Below are 24,797 nucleotides of genomic sequence, written 5' to 3'. Positions count from 1 at the left end.
TAAAAATAGAGAACAAGAGCGGAGAAAGCACCCCTCCCTGCGGGACGCCAGCAGTGAGCTCACACCATTCGGACAGTTTGTCATCTACTCTAACACGCTGGCGTCTGCCAGAAAGGTAACTACGGAACCAAGATAATGAAGTTTGGGAAATGTTAAGTGTGTTGAGTGTGCCTAGAAGGATCTCAAAATCTACCGTGTTGAAGGCACTACTAAAATCAAGGAGGACAAGGACAGTAAGCTTTTTGGATTCTATATTAAACCGAATATCGTCGGTGACTTTAACCAGAGCGGTAACTGTGCTATGTCCGGGGCGAAATCCAGATTGGAGGGGATTAAATAGGGAATTTTTATTAAGATGAGATAGGAGACGACGGTTAACACAATGTTCAATAATTTTGGCTAATATTGGGAGAATGGAGATAGGACGGTACTGGGCGAAAGATGCAGGATTGGAGGTTTTTGGGAGAGGAATGACATGGGCATACTTCCAGGATGCCGGAAACGTGCCAGTGGATAAAGAAAAATTAATGATGTCGGAGATGATGGGTGATATGAAATCCGCCACGAGCATAAGCATATCCACACTGAAGTTATCATCACCGACGGCCTTCGTCTTAATAGATTTCAATATTTTAAGTGTCTCTTGTGAAGAAATAACGCCTAATTCAAAGGGAGCTAAATTAGAGTTGGTTGTAATAGCAGCAAGAAGCGACAGGGTAGAGCGTTTAGTATAAGGATCCAGTGTAACCGGCGAAGTACTAAAGAATTGATTTATACCGTTTACGTCAAGAAAATTAGAACCAGACGGTTGAGATTTGCCAATCCCAAGTGTTTTTAAAAACTTCCACAACTTAGCAGGGGGACATTCCTCAATGGACTGGTGTATGTAGCGGCGCTTTGACTCCCTACAGACCTTATTGCAGCGGTTACGTAATGACATATATTTCTGGCGATATACTAGGTGTGTCTGTCTGCTAACTGCACATGGTGACTGAGCTGTGCACTGCATTTTGGAGCACTAATCTAGGTGCATCTGTTTGCAAAATGGCTATGCTAAGCTTTTTGGAGTACTAACCTAGGCATCTCTGATGATATTTGCACTTGGCAATCTTTCACATACTAATACTAGGTGCGTTCACTGCCAGTATCCTTGGGACATTGTGGTGTTGTCATATTCCTTACTAACAGCACTGAGATATTACTCATGTCCTACCTGCCAATGGCAGTGGACTTAAGGCCACAAGTCTTGCTAGAACTGGGTTTTGTGGCGTGTTCGATTAGACACAGCTCTTAACCCCATGAGTTAATCAATGTGGTATGCCAAATAGGCCGTCTCTTCATATATACTCTCTTCAAGTAGGTGAATTAAAACATTTATTCTTATTTCAGCAAGCAAGGAAATAAAAATTAAAAAAAGATATATAAAAAGCTTTTATTTCGGACAAGATATCCATATTACAATTACAACATAAATTATAAAACAAATAAATTAACATAAATTATTTTTAGTTTGTACATTCTTCCTCACGCACGCGTCAATCACATTATATTATCTTGAACAATTAAAAAGGCTACATATACATTCTTAAATTAATTAAATTAAATTAAATTTAAATTACAGACTTCTATAAAATTATAAATTCTTACATGTCATACTGGGCAAGTGGCGCGTGTGATTTTGCCCAGTGTCCAAATATCAGGCTGTCATGGGCCCCAGCGACCGCGCTCAAGAGCCCGTGGGTGCTGCCGCGCACACGGCGCATCAGGGACGCGACGCGTTTGCGCATAATGGCACGGAAATCGTCCGTGTGTGCCTCCGCGAACATCCCCGAAGCACTGCAGCCCCATCAGCATCCTGAACGCGTTATTTTGTAGAGGACGCGCAGGGCACTATAAGCTTTCTTCGTGTAATTGATCCACAGGCTGCAAGTGTAAAAGGTCTGGCAATACGATCTGAACAAGGTTAATTTAACACTTGTTGTGCATTTTGCAAACCTGCGGATCAACATGTTGCTTCTCACTGATGCAACATGTTGATCTGACACAGTGCCCTGCGCTCCCTCTCTACGTCCGTGTCATCATTTTGAGACGCAGTGACCCAATGCCCCAGGTACTTAAACTGTGTTACTAATTTCAACTGAACACCCCCTAACATGACTGGTGGTACTATGTTGTATGTTTTTGTGCCAGCTTTGAAAAATTAAGCGAGTAAGGACCCGGATTCGGACCCGGACTCGGACCCAGACTCGGATCCGGTCTCGGACCCGGACTCGGACCCGGACCTTGACCCGGATCTTGACCCGGACCACCCCGGACTCGGACCCGGAAAACCACTATCATACCTTAACTAAATAAACCACTATGATTACCTACCATAAAATGTAGGTATAAAATATGATGATGACAATCTTACTAGCCCCTCCCGCTTAAACCCTCGTACACCGCACCGCATGCGCCGTTAAGTGGGTTAGGCTAGGTTTGAACTGCGAACCTCACAGAACCGAACAACGGTTAGGTTAGGTTAGAACTGCGAGCCTTTGCAGAAACGAAATGCTACTTGAAAAGTGGGTTGGATTAGGTTCGAACTGCGACCCTCACAGAACCCAACTGTTATCAGAGAAGTGGGTTAGGTGAGGCTGGAACTACGACCCTTACAGAAGCGAAATGCTAGTAGAAAAGTGGGTGGTTTTACCTCCTTATCTACATAGTGTACCATCTATCTTTCTTTATCTTTCTTATCTGTCAATCTTTCACCGGCCCCCATAGAAGTCAGTTCTTTTTCTTAAAAATTATACACGGTGTAACATGAGGAAACCGAATAATTTTAACCACGCATTTCTGAGGTCAAAAGAAGTAAAAAATGTAATATGAGTTTAGGTCAATTTCGCCAAAAAAAAATTTTTTTTTTTTGTTTTTTTCAATTTTTTGAATGTATTTGTATAATAACAAGTTAGAGGTAATAGAAGTATGGTTACAAAAAGGGTTCGTTTATTTGTTAGATCAAAATCACAACACCCAAATACTTAAATATTATAATTTTAGGTAAACCTGTGTTGGGTAATAAAGTGATTACTACTAGGGACTACTAAATAATAGTTATTTGTTTTACAAGGGGGCAAAGTTGTTGTCTAACCGCTCGTGCTAATATTGATACCCGAGCAAGCGAAAGATTACAAAATTGAACCACGAGCGTAACGAGTGGTTTGATAAATGGAATCTTGAGCGTTGCGAGGGTGTCAAAGCACCAGAGTTAAACAAAATTTGCCCTCGAGTGTAACACAAAATTTTTCACCACACCAACCCGAAGCAAATATTAATGTAAAATATCAAACAAAATCAAACTAATTGTAAATCAAATCCAAATGAATGTTATTAAATACCTATTTATCATCCAAAATCATAATTTAAAACTCAATTCTACCAGCAAACATAAGAAAACAACTCAAAATTTGCATTTGATTACTTTGCCAGACATGTGAATAAAATTCAACTTTGCTATCAGTTTTTGAAGTGCAAAGTAAACCTTTCCGAGCTGGTGTGGAGAAAAAGTTTATTTCATAACTAAAATAACACATAATCTAACTATTGTACTACTAGAAGACTACTGAAGCCCGTCCCGGGCTGCCCCCGACGCAAAGGTGCCCATCACGCTCGCTGCGTTGCCGCGTTGGATGGACAATCTTTGCATCAGGAATTATATTTAATATATCCTCCTAACCAACTATCAGCGGACTTTTGTCCCCAGCCACAACACCCGCCTGGAGAGAGTCTCTATTGCCCTCTCTCTACATTCCATAAACATAAAACTATGATTTCGACTCAGAATTCCTGGAACAACACACAGCTGGATCTAAATACAACATAATATCATCTATACCATAAACTTTCTTAGCAGTATCATTATAATTTAGAGCTTCACAAAGTCTACACAAAGCTAAAGACCTAGTACCCAAATAACCATGCTCTTCCACAGTCTCAAAGTGCATTCGCCACTCGTGATAAGATAGTAATTTACTTGTATTATCACGTATAGCATAGATTTCTCTAGCCAAATCCCTAACAGAGGCAAAATTATCCATATGTAGGAAAGAATTAGGGGGCAAAATATTAATACAGTCTTCTAATGGTGTTCCAATGATAATAGGTATGGCGCCTTTTGCGTATGCGTTACGAAAAATCTTTTCTGATATGTATTGGCGGCATATTGTGTTTTCCATTACAAGGTAGAATAGATATTTGTAGATTATTGGGCAGTCTTTTGCGAAGTGACCGGGGCACCTGTGGACAAGAATATTAAACAATTACTGTCCAGGCTGGAAATGGAAGCATTTGCTGGCTTGAGCGTTAATTTTAACCGGAGGACCATCAATCCTTTAGGTTATTTATTAAAATAAATAAACAATACATATTACTTAGGTAATGTTAAACAGAAAGCGTGACACTAGGTACTGTCAACTCCATTGTCGTTTTCATGCAGCCAACGGCCATTACGTCATATTAAAATAAAAAAGTGTTTTTTGTTTAATAAAGGACGAAATGTGTAAAGAAGAAACTAAAATGATATAATATATGTATGTCTATATTGCAAATTGGGAGAAAAAGTAAGAAGATTGGAGAAGAAGATTCAAGGCTAAATGCGGCGTCCTCTGATCAGCATAGGCCTAGACGCGTCACATATCGATCGATGGGATCATGGTCTTGGACCTATAGTTCGTTTTTTTAGCATTAGAAAGAACTTGCAAGAAGGTAAGTAAGCGATCTTAACATGTCTTTTAATTGAAAAACGTCAAGATTGTTTACCTAATTTCTAATGCTAAAAATAACGAACTATATTCTGGGACTGCAATCCTGCATCATCTAGATCCCTATCTCCGCAAGCGGCGTCGAGAAATAGATCTCGCTCGGTATCCAGATGTAAGCCTCGCTCTCCAATAGTGCCAGCATTCGAATAATTATTTAATACACCTAACATTCCGAAAAGGAACATTAATAAGGTAAGGTAACATTAATATATTATAATTAGTACGACGTCCGGTTAGTACGACGTAATATTAGCGGTCCCTTGGGTGTCGTTATAACCGGACATTACTGTAGGTACAAAAATTACTCACTTGCCCGTGAACGTTTGATTTACGTAAACCGAGCAACTCCCGAACACGTCCACATTCACGAACCTCTGCAGATGCTTCACAAATCGCACCCGATACTCGATAAAATGCGACATGACAATTGCGACCAAAGGCTCCATTTGTTTGAGTGCCCAATATGGGACGAGCTGCTTCAATCTTCCGCTGTTTATGTCGCCCAGTATCGGGTACAGAAGAGGGATGGTTCGGCCGTATGGGATCGGGACGTCGGAATCGGATCTGAAAGTAGAGTATAAAATTAAAACTTACTACTTTATTACTGATAACGTAATAAAATTAAAACTAAACCTACTAAGCTTCCACATGCATAGTCATAATTCTAAAATACGGTCGCCATTTTAAAGTTCTTCATTTTGCTCTAAACATGATGAAACTTGACATCTGAGGAACCGAAAAGCTCCAATCTGACTGTGCCGTCCGAAAATTTCCAAAATTGCTAACATGTTGACATGGGAAAAATTCGGAAACGACCAACTCTTATTTTTGTATGGAAATCGATGTTTTTAATTTCTGAAATGAAAGTTTCTTTTGTTTCCTGATATATTCCGAGAATTTTTTAACGTTTTGGAGACTTTGTACAAGCTGTACATAGTTTACATCTGTACCTGTACGTCATAGACCAGTTAAAGACGTTAGCCAGCTTATAAAAATTGTATCTGTTCTGTGGAAAGTCATCCGGGAATGTGTAAATGGGAGGTTCGTCGGACCAGAATATCCAGCGCTGGTACGGCTTGCGTTTTGTGAAATCTGGTAAAAATGGGCCTGCAACAATCATTAGTGATTTTCAACCTTTTTCATGGCGACTCCTGGGGGCCGTTTCTCAAAAAATTTGCACCGCTGCATTAAGACTATCATTTTTCCAAACAGTTACGATTTCGCATATTTTTAATTTGGTTCATTAGAATGCTGATTAAACAGGTGAAAGAATGTTGAACAAAATTAAATCCTTTAATTATTTTAAAAGATATAGGCGTTTGATATTCAGGTGAACGACATCAATGGCAGGTGAAAGGCAGCGGCAGGTTAGCGAGAGATCAGTGCAAATTCAATTTTAATGAAATAAAGGAATTTTGGACAGGTTATTGAAAGGTATCAGTATCCTACATCTGATACATCCGGTCTCGATTACCTTGTTACTTCGTTTTCATTTTAGCTACAGTCCGTTGACTCAGAATGAACTCAAATTTTAGAAAGATACATCGGGTATGGCGGTAACACGCGAAGTTGTTCGCTACGTTTAGTGCTGTCACTGTCCTCATACCCTCAGATCAACTATAACTAAATTTCAGAGCATGAAATATGAAAAAAAAAATCTTATTCAAAATAATAGAACGCAAACGTGTCCTTTCTATGTTTTTAAAAAAAATCATATATATCTTGCTAACTATTGATCCTATAAGTATGAGTATCATTCGATTCAGCGCAAAAAAGTATACGAAAATGACACCTCACTTGCCTAGTTTCGCACTACGTCCGATCCGAATCCGATCCAAACCCGTGAAAGTATGGTCCGTAGTAGCCGTAGAACTATTTCTATGGTAAGTTCCGCACTAGATCCGATCTCCGTCGTCCGATTTCATTCCGTCATTCAACGTGTGCGGTGCGTAACTTATAGGTTATAGGTTCTCGCGGGCTTGGTTTCCGCAACTCGACGACATATTAATGCGCCTATTTTGGGTGGTGGGTTGGCAGCCCTATTCTTGCCAACCCAACTCTACCAAGAAGCCTAGCAGACCCTTGACGTTGCCGACGACTTCTGGGAGAGACCCCGGTGAGCCGAGGTGTTGTGCCCGGTATTCTGCCACCCCTGGGCATTCGAGAATGACGTGGGCGGCTGTCACCTCTGCCTCCATGCATGCTCTGCAGAGGGGGCTATCTGTAACACGTAGGGTTAATAGGTGTTTGTTAAATGAGGCGTGGCCAGTCATGGCCCCAGCCATAAGCCGGAGCTGTGGTCGCTTCAGCTGTCGCAGCCTCCGCGACAGGTTGGGGTTGAGTGTCGGGAGGCCTTCCTTCGCCTGCCTGTAAGTGCCTAGGTTAGACCAATATTGCTGGTGTTTTAACTTGGTGTTGTGTCGCAGCATGTTCCGGAGTCAGGCATAGTGCAGAGGTAGGATTGGCTCAGGTCCTGCCACCTTCTGTTCCGAGCCTCCTCTCGCCAAGATGTCGGCTGCATCGTTACCTCGTGAGTTGCTGTGTCCTTTGATTCACTGCAGAGTTACGCCATTAACTTACCATACAAATAGTTTTACGGCTACTACGGACCAAATTTCCACGGGTTCGGATCGGATTCGGATCGGACGTAGTGCGAAACCGCTCTCAGGCTTACTTTACCCGTTTTACGACCTAGTGGTAGGTTCACAACAACTGCATCGACGGCAGAAAAGGAACGATAGTCTTGTATAAACTTGCAATTTGTGACGCTGCAGCCGCATAACGGGTCATCACTGAAATGAAATCAATGAATATTAGATTTACCTAATAATGACCCACGCTTGAACTACGGTAGAAGCTAGCTTTGTGCCAAAGACAATTTTGGTCTTTAAAATGATGGTTGAAGGAGAAGTCGAAGGGGGAGTTGGAAGGGGTAGACCTCGGCGGACTTTCTCTGATCAGATCGGGGAAATCCTGAAGAAAGGCCAGGTCAAGAGCACCCTAAACCGGCGAACGTGTATGCTGAGGAATGTTATGAATGTGAAGGAAGCGAAAGAGGTATGTCAGGATCGTGGCAAGTGGAAATCCGTGGTCTCTGCCTACCCCTCCGGGAAATAGGCGTGATTATATGTATGTATGTATGTAAAATGATGGTTTGCTAACTGTAATAAACCCATGTCGCATCATGTCGCAGGCATTATTTAAAAATAACTGTCACATAATGTCAATAAAGTCTTTAATCATTTACCATTCGATATTAAGGAAATGTCTGACATAAAAATATTCAAACGGACATTGTATAACTGGCTACTAGATAGGGTTGCCATACGTCCTATACGGGACTGTCACCGTATTTAAGTATCACGTCCCGTATTTTTACTGGTCCCGTTTTTGTCCCGTATTTTGTCGACCGGTCTGGTGACCCTGCCTATAATATTAATTAATTAATAGCGCTCTAGAACAGGGCTCTGCAAACCCCAGCTCCGAACAGCAGCAACCAGATTCACCCCCCTCCCCCCCTGGGGGCACACGCGAAAGTTTCTGAGGCGCCCTATGGCCCTCTGATAAAAAAGCTTGGAGACCACTGCTCTATAAAATACCACTGTCCCTTATCAGTTCCGATTAGGGTTTGCACGACGGATCCGAAATGTATGGGAAGATCCGCGGATCCGGATCCAGATCCGGATAATTTCATACATTTCGGATCCGGATTGCAAACCTTAGTTCCGACTAATTATGGCAACCCTTCTACTAGATAATATTTTTTACAATATTAAAGAATATTTTGATTTCCACACTAGCTAATGACATTTTATTTTTATCTCTGTTACAAACTCTCGGGTTTTTAAGCCCGGTCATTTATAAGGCGTGCGTGGGGATAGATCCAACACGTAGAGGCCGTTTGGAGAGCTTTGATGTCATGTAGAACACCTGCTGGAACCCATTCACGGGTGCATAAATAGATACCCGTAAACCGGTTATTATTATTTTATGATTTTATTTGTTAACACTGTTGCTGGCTGATTAAAAGATTGCATGAAATGTAAATAATTAAATATAGATGGTCAAGCAAATCTCGTCAGTTGAAAAAGGCGCGAAATTCAATATTTCTATGAGAAGATATCCCTTCGCGCCTACATTTTTCAAATTTGCCGCCTCTTTCTACTGACAAGATCTGCTTGACCATCTATATGTAGATTTAATTAAGATTTACAGATGTGTATTTGTACCTACATATTTTGCATGCTATCATGCGGCTAAATGTGTGAAGTACTTTATAATTACAATAAGACCAACAGTTAACCACATTTAATGCAAATAAAGAATTTACTTTTACTTTACTTTAGGTGCCGTAAAACGGGGTGAGTAGGTTTCGCGGGGAGAGTTGGGTTATGAATGGGGAGAGAAGGTTTGAGACGGGGTGAGAAGGGATTTTAAGGAAACTGCTACACAAATAATGTTATCCAATTTAAAATGGGGCTATAGTAATACGCATAATAAAAAAAATCACCTTTGTATGAAAAACCCTCTCACCCCAAATACGAGGCACTACGGGGAGAGGTGGATTTTCCTCTTTATCGACAAAGTTATGAAATGGAACTACCCAAAATAAAATACAAACTAAAATACAAACGTCCGAACCACTTATTAATGTTATTATACACCATTCAGTTTTCACATGTAAAAATAAAATTTTATCGAGGTTTGAAAGCCAAATTTCACCCAACTCGTCATTTTACGGTACTTTTAACGTACTTTCTATATTGACGAGGTGGATGAGCTTTTTGTAATGTGACGAAGCCTGGAACGGATGGTATGCTTTTGTTTAATTGGTTAAATTACGATGTACTTGCTTAAAATGATTAATTTTAAGTACATATTAGGTAGGGGAGAGTGGGTAACAGTGACTAACGGGTAACAGTGAATAAAAAGCCGCTGTCCGTGTATTTACGCACACAAACACTTGTACTCTTGTCAAACGTTCGCCTTGAGCGTTCCCCCCGCACCGCGCCAGTCGTCGCCACGCTCACACGCCGGGAGGTCACGCGCCGGCAGCGTACCGCCATAGTAAGTAGCAAATTAAATTTTTACGTGTTTTTAAAAAGTGTGTTGTGTCAAATTCTTTAAGGGTTTTGCGTGTTTGTGGATTATTTAGTGTTGTGTAGTGTTTCGGTTAGCCTAAAATGCTATTATTTTGCACATAACAAGAGTCTATAGTTTATTCCGAATTTTTGATTTCGGTAACGGTGGTTGGGTCACAATGGATAATTTCAACTTGGGTTACAGTGGATAAGTATCCACTGTGCCCCGTATATTTGTTCTTCGCTAATTACTTTGTATTTTCTCGTCTGTTAGGTTACAAAATGCCTCGAAATAGGATGAGGAAGACTAAGATCGGACTGCATACGCAAAATGAGATGCAGGATGCAATTGACCTGGCGCATCAAGAAGGAAAACTATTAACTCCTGTGGCAGGGCCTTCAAAAGATTTTAAGAGCCCTTTAGATATTAGAGGATTACCTAAAGCAGGCTCAATAAAAAATAATAGAAAGCCAAGGAGGAAAGGTAAATCAATGATAGCTACAGACACATCTAATAAGAATGAGATTGAAGAACGAGAAATTGCGAAAAATGCCAAGAAAAAAACGGAAGCGGTAAAGAAAAGGACGACCGTCAAAAGGAAAGTGTTGCAAAGTGATTCAAATGATGAGGAAAACGATATATTAATTGTTCACCCCGAGGAAGAAGGATTGTTTAAAGAAACAGAAAATGATTTTGGTATCGTTGATCCAGAATGTTTCGGACAGTTGCCGACTTTACCAAAAGAAGGCAATTTTGTCCTAGTAGAGTTTAAAACAAATAATAAAAAGGTTTTCTACGCTGGAAAGGTGTTAAAAGATGCAGCAAATGGGGAAACCGAGATAAGTTTTTAAGGAGAGATATGAGAAATGGATAATTTCGCCTCCCAAATGTCCCTGACATCGCAGTGGTGCTCGTGTCAGACATAAAAATGTTTTTGCCTAATCCATCCTATTTGGGACAAACAAAAAGGCAGCAGGGGTGTTATTCCTTTGATTTAGATTTTTCTAGGATAGATATTCGTTGACTCAACAATTTGTTGACTTGTTTAGCTTCATGCTGTTTAAATTGAAGCAATGTTTTGATACAATTTAATGTTACTTTTGTTTTGCTTTTTTTTTGAGAGATTTTTTTTTGTTGCATCACATTGTTGTGATATTTAGTACTTAAATATAAAGAAGACTGATTAGTGATAATAATAGTTAGCGTACATAGTGCGTTTGTATGTTTCCAGTTTTTGATCTCCAAGTTAACATAAATATCATTGATTAGTTATGGTTTCGAACACTCCGTTCCATTAATATTTGCTATAAGTAATTATGAGACTGAATTACCTTAATAAATACCTAATATTTTTGTATTACCATGTTTCAAATGTTTTGAAACATTACGTAATTCTTATCTCCAAGTTAATATAATTATTGTCGATTAAATGTAGTTTCACACACTCTGTTCTACTGTTAATTATTAAAAGTGATCTTATGAAACCAAATGATTAATAAATAATATTTGTTAATTGAGTTTCTTTAAATAAATCCTGCAAAAAATCACTGTGACCCATGAGGTTCACTGTACCCCAAGGGCTTATCCAAAGTAACCCATGCATGGGTTACAGTGGATAATTTCCCATTTATAAAAAAAAATACTTTTGACTAAAATCTATGGCTGTTAGAATGTCTGTTGTCTGTTTTTTGTATACCCTGATAGTGTTAAAAAACAATGGATTCAAATGCTAGGGCTAAATGTACTTAGTTTCAGAAATATTGGGCTTCAAACAAAAGTGTATCCACTGTTACCCACTCTCCCCTAGTATTAGCTAGTAGTTATATATATATGCACCTAAAATTTACCTGTATGCACCATAACCTTCGACATGTCGTTGTTTGACCATAGGCCAGTGTTGCCAGATCAGAACAGTGAAATAGCCGCGTAACGGGTGGTTGATCACTTTGTAAGGTGGCGTCTGTGCTTTGGAGTATTTAAACATATATTCCCCTAGATTTGATGTCGTCCATTTCTGTAGGTATAAAGAATATTAATTTTATAACTTTCGTCTAATGTTTATTTATTTATAATATTGTTAATTATAATTCTGTGCCCCTAGTGAAAAAGGGTACAAGTCTCACGCAGCTTAGGAGTAAAAGGGCACAGGTCTTACTTGGAACTTTAAACCCATTTACAACTGCGCTGCCCGAGACATATACCTTTTTTCACTAGGGACACAGAATTATTAACTGGGGACAGAGGGCTAACTTTATACTTATTATTTACTGTAAAAATCGAGGTACAGTCTGACAAGAAAGAGTAGTAATTAAAAAGTGCTAATACTGTAGTATCGTCCCTTTCAAATCAATCTAAGAAAACAGGACGACACTACAGTATTGCCTTTAATTTCTACTCTTTTTTGTCAGACTATAGGTATAGTCTGTCAAACAAAGTATGTCAGTAGCAATTTACAGTAAAGTGAAGTAGGGCAACACTCATGGTATAATAATATACTCCGCCTGGTACTGACTGACTGACACAAGCCTACGTCATCATGCGACAGCGCTATATGATAATATGCGATAGCGCTATATAGCGGCCATGTTATTGTGACGTAGCTTGTGTCACTCTGGGAAGAGAGGACCATGTTTTATTAGACTATGGCAACACTCAAAGAGCAGTATTGCGCTAAGAAAAGCAGCAATGTACATCGAACCAAAACATGTAAGGCCCACTTGCTCCATTCTACTAACCCGAGGTTAACGGGTTAAACCTGTTACCATGGTTACCAGTACAATTTGACACTAAGTTAACGGTTTAACCGCTTAACCCTGGGTTATTGGGATGGTGCAAGTGACCCTAATTATCATAACCTCATTCTATTCTATTCTATTCTATTCTATTCTATTCTATTCTATTCTATTCTATTCTATTCTATTCTAAATATTTACGATCAACGAGCGTGATTGTACAGTCAACAACAGAGCTATGAATACAGGCAAAGTGCCAAAAATATGTATACACGACCTTAGCCCCCCCCCCCCCCCACCCCCCACATCTGGCGTCTTTCGAGCGTCGGCGTCTGTAGGCGTCGGTCCAGCGCTATGGAAAATGACGTCGCTGCGCAGTTGCGTCGACGCTGCGTCGACGTTGCGTCGACGTCGGCCATAGAATTGTAGACGCCGACGCTCGAAAGACGCCAGATGTGGGGAGGGGGCTTAATGTACAGGCAATAAAGTACTGTATACATATTTTTGACACTTTGCCTGTATTCATAGCTCTGTTGTTGACTGTACATTGTTGGCACCTTCACTTTGCTTAAGTTCATGCACAATCTTATTTAATAAATATTATTGGTATTTAATGGTGAAATTTCTCTTGAAATTAGCAACGATTCAGAATTTAAACAAACAGCCACGACCGACGAGACGGCGACATAAATTTTAAGAGCCCTTCAACGTGCACACTAGCGCCACAGCTAAATAATCGTGATTATTTAAATTTAACGAAAGATATTGAAAAAAAGGGGCCGCTACGTACTGTATTGTGTATTTAAGTACCTTTTGAATACATCAAACTAGTTTTTATGTTGCTGGATTTGTCAATCTATGCGTCCAAAGTTAAAACGGCCGTTTTTGTTTTAAGTTCCTAGATCGACGAAACCAGCAACATAGAAACTAGTTTGATGTATTCAAAAGGTACGTAAATACACAATACAGTACGTAGCGGCCCCCTTTTTTCAATATCTTTCGTTTTTAAATAATCACGATTTTTTAGCTGTGGCTCTTAAGATACTTCAAATAATATATATTTTAATTTAATTTAATTATCATTTATTTAAGGACCAACTGAGATCATTTTTGTTAGTACTTACGACTATGACTTATAAACTATTGTTAGTATTATGCTCTATATGCTATACAATGTCATTTTGTTACACATGTTATAGAGATAAATAAATTAATTGAAATGAGAAAGAAATGAAACTAAATCAAAATATGATATCAAAATATGATATATGGTGTAGAATATATTACCTTTCGATTCTCGTAGTATTTTTCAACAACTCTCTCGTGGTCCCTCAGAGAGATTCGTTTCAAATACGAAAGGTGAAATACAGACATGAAACATGTCATAAAAACTGAAAAATATTTAATATAACTTGAAATACACTTGGAAACCTTCATTTTAAATGTAAGATTAGGACTTAAACTATTAGAAACGCTTCATAATTCCATTAGGGCCCACTTAAATATTACTATACGCCAAAAATAACCACTATAAAATCATCGTTTTTATTGTTTTCTGATGCAGAATTTTAAAGCAAGGAGGGGCCCCTTTGTATCATGTATTTTTTTAAGTAGTCCGTTAAATATTAAATATAATACGCAATATTATTAAACGATTGTTCTAGTTAAATGCTATCCTAGCGATTTCGAGCTTGAATCTGAGTATTAAAATCAATGTCTTACCTTTAAAACATGAAATCTTAGCGCTCTATAAAGGTCAGCATACAGTGGAACGATTTGTCGATATTGCATCCAATCCAATCCAATCCATCTGGAACCGATTTCTGAAATTCGACCGCTCGATTTCGTGTATTTCGTTCAATAATATCTTCACTACTATGCATTTAAATTCTACTATTAGTGGTCAATACAACTCGATTCCAAATTTCTATGGCTCTTATTTCAAAAATTAGCATTTCGCCGTTTTCCACCGACTTTCGAGTGACGAAATCGAGCTTTCGAATTTCAAAAATCGGCTCCCTGTACTGTAAGTACTCACGCATTACCTTATTCTATAATATCACTGGCACATTCACTTTTTCAGTAGAAAAGGCGGCAAATTTAAAAAAAATGTAGGTTGACTTTCCATTGAAAATTTGAATTTATCTACTCTACTTACAAAGTGGGTGTGTCTGAGTATTTATTACTGTTATGGATTATAATTTTCTTTTCAATTATAGCAAGTTTGAAGTTTTTGTTTACACAATTATTAAACATTTTTTTGTATGGATAGGTTCCTCTACTTGTGATTTTTTTTAGTATAGATTTTTTTTTGTTTTGAGATACATTCCTGTGACAGACAGTACCCCCTTTGGGTACGGAACCAAAAAAAGCAAACCTTAAACGCCTGATACTTAAACATACTATAACATATACAAACGTAGGTATTATTATTTGTAAGGTATTTGTAATATGGGCCTTGTTGCCTGAATTAAATTTCTAAATAAATAAATTATATGTACTTTTATTGTATTTCATTTCAGTTATTTCTAAAGATTGCTATTTCTTTTCTATCATTAGACTAGATTTACGTAATAATAAAATTAACAAGTACAATCATCTGTGCTAGCGGTGTTCCAATTAAGAAATTTTTTCCTTAATCCTTAATACTTCCTACCTGCAAGGCGTTCTAACGAGTATCGCCCTAAGCAGGGGTGCGAAACTCCTGACTTCGGCTAAACTCGGCTCCGCTCGGCTCAGCATTTCTCCGAGCAATTATTAGGGTTGGCACCACTTGACTTCCTTTTGCGTGCACGACCACAGATAAGGGGCCAAATTCGACACGTACAGCTGTCAGATTTCGCATCCACGTCAAATCAACAGTTGATTTTATTGCATATTGAGTGTTGATTCCATCAACGGTGGATAATATCATTTAGTACAACCAAAACTCAACTCTAAACTAAGGGTGTTTCGGTTTGGTTTTCTTGTCACCATAACTGTGAATTGTTAATGTCAAATTTTGACATTGGACGTATTCGAGAACTTATGATTTTTGCCACATCAACGGGAGATCAACACGATACGTCAAATGTCGCTTGTCGAATAGGGATCATGATAATCACTTGAATTTTGACAGCCCTAAGTAGCCGAAAGGGATAGTGCCATATATTAGAAAGGGACAGCATGATTCGACCCTGAACCGCTGTCAAACTTCGGTTTTGTAGGAAGTTTCCTTTCTGTACGGCAGTACTATTATTTATTCTGTGCCTAAGGGTAGATAACCGCGAGCGCAGGCGATTGTACATACATGTATATTGTATAGGTATATATATTTTTCGTTACTATCGCAAATCTTCACTCCAGAGCAAATGCGTGGCTGTGGACGTTAAGCTTTAACCGTATGTTTTGAAAATAGTAATCCACGTTTACATGTTGGATCTGCGAATCTGCTGACTAAAGGCCTGCGTAAACCGGCGGAGCGCAGCGCAGATCACTTTAAAATTATCAATGTATTTTCTTCCCTATTTCAATTACCTTCAGGTATAGATTTAAAGGCTTTGAGACCGACCTCCGGAGCATCACGGAGGATTGTTACTCCGCGGCATCGAGGAGCACGCCAGAGGATACCGCGGAAGTAGTTGGCGGCATGCGCCGAGGCCGCCGGAGTAACGCCGGGACGACGGGGGAGAACTCGTGCATATTAGTCACTAATCCCTTGTGAAAGAGCACACGCGGCGGCATGCCGCGGCATCCCCCGGCCTGCGCCGAAGTGCTCCGAAGTGCGCCGGCCGCGAGCGCCGGACTGTGCGGGCGCTCGCGGTATGTCGGGGGATTTACCCTCGCCGGTGTGCGCTAAATGTAAATGCTCCTCGGTGATCTGCGCTACGCTCCGCCGCGCCGGTTTGCGCTGGCCTTAAAGGATGACTCAAGCTATACCGAGCCGTACGGGCCGGAGCTTCCGGCGCATCGTTTTCTATGGAAAGCATCACGTGATCACCTGTCATGTCATAGAAAAGTAAGCCCCGGAAGCTCCGGCCCGGACACAGCTATATATATGTCGGGGAATGGCCGAAATGTGCCATCTGTCGCCTTAAAGAGGCGTTTTATCATGCAAACCTCGACAAATAGAGCAAACTAGGGTGTTACGTACACCTGAGTGGCGTTCGACGCAATTCCGCCAAGACGTCATAGAGTGCGCTGTTAAAACAATTGAAGTCGAGAACAATTGAAGTTATGCTGTCAATCAATCTTCAGAGGGAGCACGATGAGATCGAACGGGAGAAACAGACGTCTGTAGAGGTTTTGTGATTTGTAATGAGTCTTGTGCAGTAAAGATCAGTGTTGCCAACTTGGCATAAATGATGCCAGATCTGGCATATTTTCACTCGCTTTGGCATCAAAATTTTCCATTTAGCAACTGGCATATTTTTTAGCATAATTTAGTCTAAGCCAAGTTTTCACTAACTTGGCAGCGATAATATGCGCCATCGCCTTATGTGGTTCATATTTTCATATGAATTTTGACTTTTGTGGACGGATGGACGTCAACGGAATATATAAAGTTGGTCAAGCAGATCTTGTCAGTAGAAAAAGGCGGTAAATTTGAAAAATGTATGTGTTTTAAGTGTCTAATTTCAAGTGATATTTTAGCATTTTTTTAGCATAGGTGTTTCAAAAATCTTTGGCATAATTTTGGCATAATCTAGACATTAGTGTAGCATTTTTTCAAAATCCGAGTTGGCAACACTGGTAAAGATTGTGAGTCGAACATCGTATTTCATTGAAGGGTCTCGTCATCCACGATTGAAGGTTCTGATGTGCTGCCGATAGTATGATACTTATGATAGTATGATACTTATAGTAGTATGATAGTATGATACTTATAGTAGTATGATAGTATGATGAACTTAAGAGGTCGCGTAAAGCCATGTAAAGCCTGACAACAGTTTATTTGACCCTCGCCATTTTGCGGATTTTCAATGGTACTAATTTCTTTTACTGGCAACATGTACTCTTTGACAACGAACGTTGATTGTCATCTAATGTCACCGATGTAAACAAATAGAAAATATCTACGAACCAATATATTCAAATATAAACGGTTTTATTACAAAAAATGCCAAAAAAAAGCCAAAGATGCGAAAAAAATTGTAGTGAATGCAATCAAATACTTACAGCTTAAAAAAGACGAAGGATTACATAGCATTCCAATAAACCATGTTTTAAAATAGTTTTAAAGTTGGTTGTTGACATGGCCGGGATTGACATTTTATAGTGCGGTTGTATTGAACTGGTTAGTTGTTTGGTTTAATATTAAATATTTAGAATCAGATTTCGACGAATAGGTAAATAGGGAATATTAGGCAAAGCTCTGCGTAGGTGGCACCTTTGTGGCATATACAGTAAACAAACCACATTGACACATCACACGTCACGTTAATCACATGGCCTACCGCGAAACAAGAAAATCGAAATTTCGTTATCTAATCTCTCTATCACTCTTGCATATTCGAGCGATAAAGAGGCAGATAACTAAATTTCGATTTTCGCGTTTACCGGTAGGCCCTTGTTAACAAACCGCCTTGATGCATCAATGTCATGTTTTATTGTCTGTGAAAACTTGTCAATAAACAGTTAGTCTATGAATTTACTGAGTCGGTAGGGCTGCACTCTGGCGGCAGAACATTGCAGTAATATCCCTGGGCAGAATGGGCTTACTCATGCCCACAGACTAGCCGAGGCGTAGACGTGGCCTACGACGGAAGATTTAACGATTGTTTTACGGTTTACCTCAGAAATGGAATATGTTACCCGCATTCCATTTCTGACTGCAGCTGCACTATTAGTACGAGATCAATTTTCATAGTAAAACCTTTTCACCGTTTTCATCACACACCAATCCGAAGAAAATATTAACTGTAATATATCAAACAAAACAGACCAAATCAAATCCAAATGAATGTTATTAAATATTTATCATTTAAAATCGTCATTTAAAAGTCAATTCTACCAGCAAACATAAGAAAACAACTCAAAATTTGCATTTGATTACTTTGCCTCACGTGTGAATAAAATGCAACTTTGCTATCGGGTTTTGAACAATCTAGAGAGCCTTTACCATTTGGTGTGGTGAAAATACCTTTGATACTTAGGGCCACTTGTATGTAGTGTCAAGTTGTACTGGTAACCATGGTAACTACAGATTTAACCGGTTAACCCGGGGTTAGTGGAATGATGCAAGTGGCGCTCAGTTGTTTATGGTGGATAACCCACCCTGTTGGGGAGATAAGGTAAACAAGATTCACTTTAAATAACACTGATTTATTTTTTAATAGTTTTTTTTTTCACTTGAAATATATTTATTTACCTATTTACATACAATGTATACAATGTATACAATGTATACATTGGTACTACTAAACGAAATTAATAACTAGCTTTAATCTAAAATAGGCCCCTGAGGCATTGTACCAAGGATAAGGTTTGCGGCATTTCCTCGCTGTATCGCAATGCTGATACGTTGTGCGAGGTAGCCGCCAGCTCTTCGGTCACCAGTTACGTCAACCAGACGCTTCGCGATTTCTGCGAACAACTTATGCGCGCTGGGACCCCATGGACCTAGAGTTTCAAATTTTTTATTTATTTCGATTTATTTCGACTCGAACAATATACCAGAAGGTTAGGTACGATTCACAAATAAACGGGTGTCTTGGAGCACTTGTCTGGGACGCTACGTGCGTATGCGTAGACACCCTGAGCGGCTACCGCGAAAACCGAAATTCGCAAATTGCGGGGATTTTTCTCTTTTACTCCAATGAAGGCGTAATTAGAGTGACAGAGAAAAATCCCCGCAATTTGCGAAGTTCGATTTTCGCGGTTATAGCCCTGGCGCCGTCCCATATTTGTACCAGCGCTAACTTTGGTGCCTGCAATGTTAGCGCTAATGCAGACGTCGCAAATATGTCGCACTAGGAATGAATGAATGAATGAATTTTTTAAGTTTTTAATAAAGTGGTTTTTTACATTTTTTTTTTTTAAACCATAAACATAATTAATAACAAACTTACAATAAAAAGTAACCTAAAATTAAAACTACCTACAAAACTAAAACTACTACCTAAAAAGTGTTATTTATGTTTTAAAACTGTTATAAAATAAATAAACAAAAACCGGCCAAGTGCGAGTCGGACTCGCGTTCCAAGGGTTCCGTACATTACCCAATTTTTAACAATGTATCGTCTCGTCAGCCCTAAGCGTTACCCACACAATGACGCGTGTAAAAACGTGCCGTTCACACATAGATAGGCAAATGAGTTTTGATGTATGGCGTGTCCGCCTGTCTCGAGTAAGGATCCCTAAAACAACACACAGCTGGATCCAAATACAACATAATATCCTCTATATCATAAACTTTCCTAGCATTATCATTATAATTTAGAGCTTCACAAACTCTACACAAAGCTAAAGACCTAGTACCAAGAAATCCATGCTCTTCCACAGTTTCAAAATCAATTCTCCACGCGTGATAAGACAATAATTTTGTAATATTAGCACGTATAGCATATATTTCCCTAGCTAAAAGTTTTACAGAAGCAAAATTATCCATATGTATGAAAGAGTTAGGGGGTAAAATTTTAATACAGTCTACTAAAGGTGCCCCCATGATGATAGGTATGGCGCCTTTTGAGTATGCGTGATGGAAAACTTTTTCTGATATGTATTGGCGGCATTTTGAGTTTTCTATTACTAAGTAGAACAGGTATTCGGCTATTATTGGACAGTCTTCTTTGAAGTGACCTGGGCACCTGTAAAAAAAATATAAACAATATACCTAAGGAATGGCCCGAAACTGCACAGGATCGGGAAGACTGTAAAAAGCGGGGGGAGGCCTTTGCACAGCTGTGGGACATTATAGGCTCCCAATAATATAATAATATTGTCAAGGTAGGAAATGTAGGTACTTGCTGTCTTTTGCAATGGACGACCTTGGGAGTCCGTTTAATTCACTACGATTTTTTTCTCTACTAATATTGGTTCTCGAAATTTCTCCGACTCCATTATTAATCCAGTGTTAACGGAATTGGTATAGATATATGATTCCAACTGAAATGGTAAATTAACGTTAATATCAACGTAATTACTGCTGATTAAACATTATAGTTCGTTTTTTTTAGCATTAGAAAGAACTTGCAAGAAGGTAAGCGATCTTGACATGTCTTTTAATTGAAAAACGCTTTTTAAAAATCAAAAACTATTACTTATGAAAGCAGAAGAATATAAATGATCGTATTAGATTAATAAATGTTACATATCTGCCGTAACTTATTTTTAAAATGTGTTTTTCAATTAAAAGACACATCAAGATTGTTTACCCTATTTCTAATTCTAAAAAACACGAACTATAGGGTTGACATTGTTTATACCAATTCCGTTAACACCACTCCGCTGCACCGAAAATGCTATATAATTTACGATGTCTGCTGACTCACTTATTCGTATTATTAGGAACAACCGCGCATTTTCCAAACAAGTCCACGTTAATAAACCTCTGTAGCTGCATCAAAAACTGCATCCGAAATCCGAGGCAGCGCGACATGACGATTGCGGCCAAAACGTTCGTCTGTTTTCGTTTCCAATATGGCACGAGTCCTTCCAACTCTTTGTCAGTTCTGTCGTTTAGTTTCGGGTACCGAAGAGGTATTGTCCGGCCATACGGTACTGGGATATCAGAGTCAGATCTGAAAAAAAAGTAGGGTCAAAACTGAAATTCAAACCTCGATAACATTTTATTTTTACATATGAAAACTGAATGGTGTATATAATAAGTGTCCCGGACGTTTGTATTTTAGTTTGTATTTTATTTTGGGTAGTTCCATTTCATAAATTTGACGATAAAGAGGAAAACCCACCTCACCACGTAGTGCCTCGTATTTGGGGGTGTGAGGGGCTTTCATACAAAGGTGATTTTGGAAGATTGTTGGATCGATTTTCTTTTATTATGCGTATTACTATACCATTATATACCATTTTAAATTGGAATAAATTATTTTTGTAGCAGTAGCCTTAAAATCTCTTCTCACTCCCCTCTCAAACCTTCTCTCCCCATTCATAACCCACCTCTCCCCGCGAAACCTACTCACCCCGTTTTACGGTATATAATTCAAATTGGCATCGGCTGCGGTCAAAAAATAGAGAACTGAATTTCTACAAGAATAGTACGGCTACCATGAGTTGACATTTCGCTGGCCCAATATTACAGGGTTCTATGTTACATTTTCAAGATAGTTGAAATTCGACATAATGTCACTATAACAATGTTCAAATTTCAGTTCGATAAAAGCGAAAAATAGAACCCTGAAATATTGGGCCAGCGATTTTGTGTCGCTTACTGCTTAACTTCACAATCGGGTAAATCCACTCTACCCTCTACACAAATATTTATCCTATTACCTTTTCTCAATACCAAAATTGCTTAATCTGACGGATGGATATATCCGAGTTTGATGTTAAGAGACTTGTTTTACGATTTCGTCGCTTTGCAACAGGTATATATAGTAGTATACCCTATAATGGACGTGGAACCAGTAATGGGTGAAAAATCCACAATTCCTCTAAAATAAGTAAGTTATACTGGGTCAAGCAGATCTTGTCAGTAGAAAAAGGCGGCAAATTTGAAAAATGAAGGCGCGAAGGGTTATCGTCTTATACAAAATTTGAATTTCGCGCCTTTTTCTACTGACAAGATTTGCTTGACCGTCTATAAAGTAGTTTATAAACACTGGATATATTTTTGTTGAGTTGCCCAAAAGTTGTCGTGCCACTGAAAAAAACGTATTTAAGTAGATATCTACATTATCTACATCATAGCTCAAAGTTACATTTATGAAAATGTTAACTTTGCTGGTATTTTATTAATATTAATATTGGTGTTAGGGGCTGTTCATAAATTACGTCATCTATTTTTGACCCCCCCCCCCCTTCTAAAACCATCCAAAAACATCATGCTTCGAATAACCCCGTTTTCTCCTGCGACATGCTACCGTCATCCGATGTCCAGATCCCGAATTTGAAATGACGTAATTTATGAATATCCCCTTACTTCTGCAGTCATGATCCGGATGTCACCTTTAATACCAATTAAATAATCCTACTTATACCTGTATGACATAGACCAGTTAAAGACATTAGCCAGTTGCTTAAAACTGGGTTTATACCGTCCTGGAATAGGAAATGTGTTTATTGGAGACTCGTCCGTCCAGAATATCCAGCGTTGGTACGGCTGGCGGTGCTTCACATCTGGTAGAGAGCCTGCAAAATAATGGATTTTCAGGGCTAGTGGGAAGCAGTCTCCGTAGCCTATGGACGCCTGCAACGCCAGAGGTGCTACATGCGCGCTGCCGACCCTAACACTCTGTACCCTCGTCTGGCAAAGTGGCAACCTTACCAGCAGGAACACAACACTATGAGTAGGGTCTAGTGTTATTTGGCTCCGGTTTTCTGTAAGGTAGAGGTACTTCCCCAGTTGGGCTCTGTTCTAGACCTGGAATGAGATCCGCTGTGCTGTGCCCTGCCACACAAAGCTATATGACATTTACCTTTCTTTTGGACGAAGTTTAAGGACATACCCGGGACCTAATGAGTGGGTATCACTATGAAACGGACCCCACTAAAATGCATACAGCAATGCATGCCTACGGCGCCCGCACCTTCCCCGCCGCCCTTAGTCGTCCTACCCCGTCGCCCCCGTACCGCGCAGGCGAGGACTCATTGAAGCGGTCGGTCTAATAGTACCTAGGCATAACTGTGGTTTACAGTTTGCTTATTTCATGCACTTCACTGTTTAACTATTGTATTGAGGACATGCGCCCCCGCCTTGGCCATCCCGCCGTCGGGCATATTAAACCTAAAGTACTTACTTCTTAAAAAATGTATGGTGATCATTCATCATCATTTCATTATTTCAGCCTATATACGTCCCACTGCTGAGCACAGGCCTCCTCTCATGCGCGAGAGGGCTTGGGCTATATAGTCCCCACGCTAGCCCACTGCGGATTGGGGACTTCACATACACCTTTGAATTTCTTCGCAGATGTATGCAGGTTTCCTTACGATGTTTTCCTTCACCGAAAAGCTAGTGGTAAATATCAAATGATATTTCGTACATAAGTTCCGAAAAACTCATTGGTACGAGCCAGGATTTGAACCCCCGACCTCCGGATTGAAAGTCAGACGTCATATCCACTCGGCCACCACTGCTTCTAAAAAATGTATACAAATTGTTAACTTTTGTAATGTCCACAGAAAATACGTTGGTTTTTAAATGTCCTACGAACCATTTAGACCTTTTAGTAGATTCACAACAACAGCGTCCATCGATGAAAGAAAACTGTCATTGTCTTCAAAAAACTTGCAATTTTTGACGCTGCAACCGAATAAAGGGTCGCTAACACTGAAATGAAACCGGTAAAGACTGGTAAAAACTTCATATAAGGATCAAACAGAAAACTGTGTTACGTCTTTCCTGTAGACATACACAGGAGTTACGGGCTATAAAGGTTAATTTTCTTATTTAACCCTTATCCACATGAAAAGGTCCTCCTTTTATTTAGAGAACTATGATAAAATCATTACTTACATGCCCACAAGCTTTTAACTATTGCCCACAGGAGAGACAAATGTACAGTTCCCGCGAACACACTAGTTTTCTCTCCTGTGTCTACAGGAAAGACGTAACACAGTTTTCTGTTTGACCCATAAATTACAAAAAAAATAAAACCATCACCGCAATGAAAGGACCATGATACCATGATCTGATGATGGAAATACGAGGTGGCCATAGGAACTCTGTGATAAAATAACGCAACCTAATTGTGTATGGGGTTGTTAGAATAGTCTCAATGAGTATTATTTGCTCGTGGAAAGAAAAGTACATTCAGCAATAAAAGCTTGTACCAACGGTATATAACTTACTTGTGATTACCAATGGGGGGTCCGACATGTCTATGTTTGAGCCACGGCCAGGGCCTCCACAAAATATTAAAATGGCCGCGTTCCGGGTCGTTGATGACTTGAAAATATAACGGCTTGGTGTCATAATATTTAAACATGTATCTTCCTAGATTTGACGTTGTCCAACCCTGTATGTAGAAAGAATATTATTACCACTCCAGCTCGTAAAGGCTCCACTTCAAAAACTGAC

General features: G+C 39.3%; 1 protein-coding gene across 1 annotated transcript; it reads right to left on the bottom strand.

Annotated features, from left to right (window-relative positions):
* Nucleotides 1–19,889: 19,889 nt before the first annotated feature.
* LOC134677323 (alpha-(1,3)-fucosyltransferase 4-like) lies at nt 19,890–23,971 on the bottom strand. The gene is made up of 4 exons (XM_063535759.1): nt 23,941–23,971; nt 22,756–22,906; nt 21,088–21,336; nt 19,890–20,403 (listed from the first exon to the last, which is right to left on the bottom strand). The coding sequence occupies exons 1-4, from the start codon at nt 23,969–23,971 to the stop codon at nt 19,890–19,892; spliced, it is 945 nt and encodes a 314-aa protein (XP_063391829.1).
* Between the last annotated feature and the right edge of the window lie 826 nt (nt 23,972–24,797).

Source organism: Cydia fagiglandana, chromosome 26 (genome assembly GCF_963556715.1).
Source record: "Cydia fagiglandana chromosome 26, ilCydFagi1.1, whole genome shotgun sequence".
NCBI classification, from domain to species: Eukaryota; Metazoa; Arthropoda; class Insecta; order Lepidoptera; family Tortricidae; genus Cydia; species Cydia fagiglandana.
Note: the sequence above shows the minus strand (reverse complement) of the source record. Positions and strands in the feature narration are given on the sequence as shown.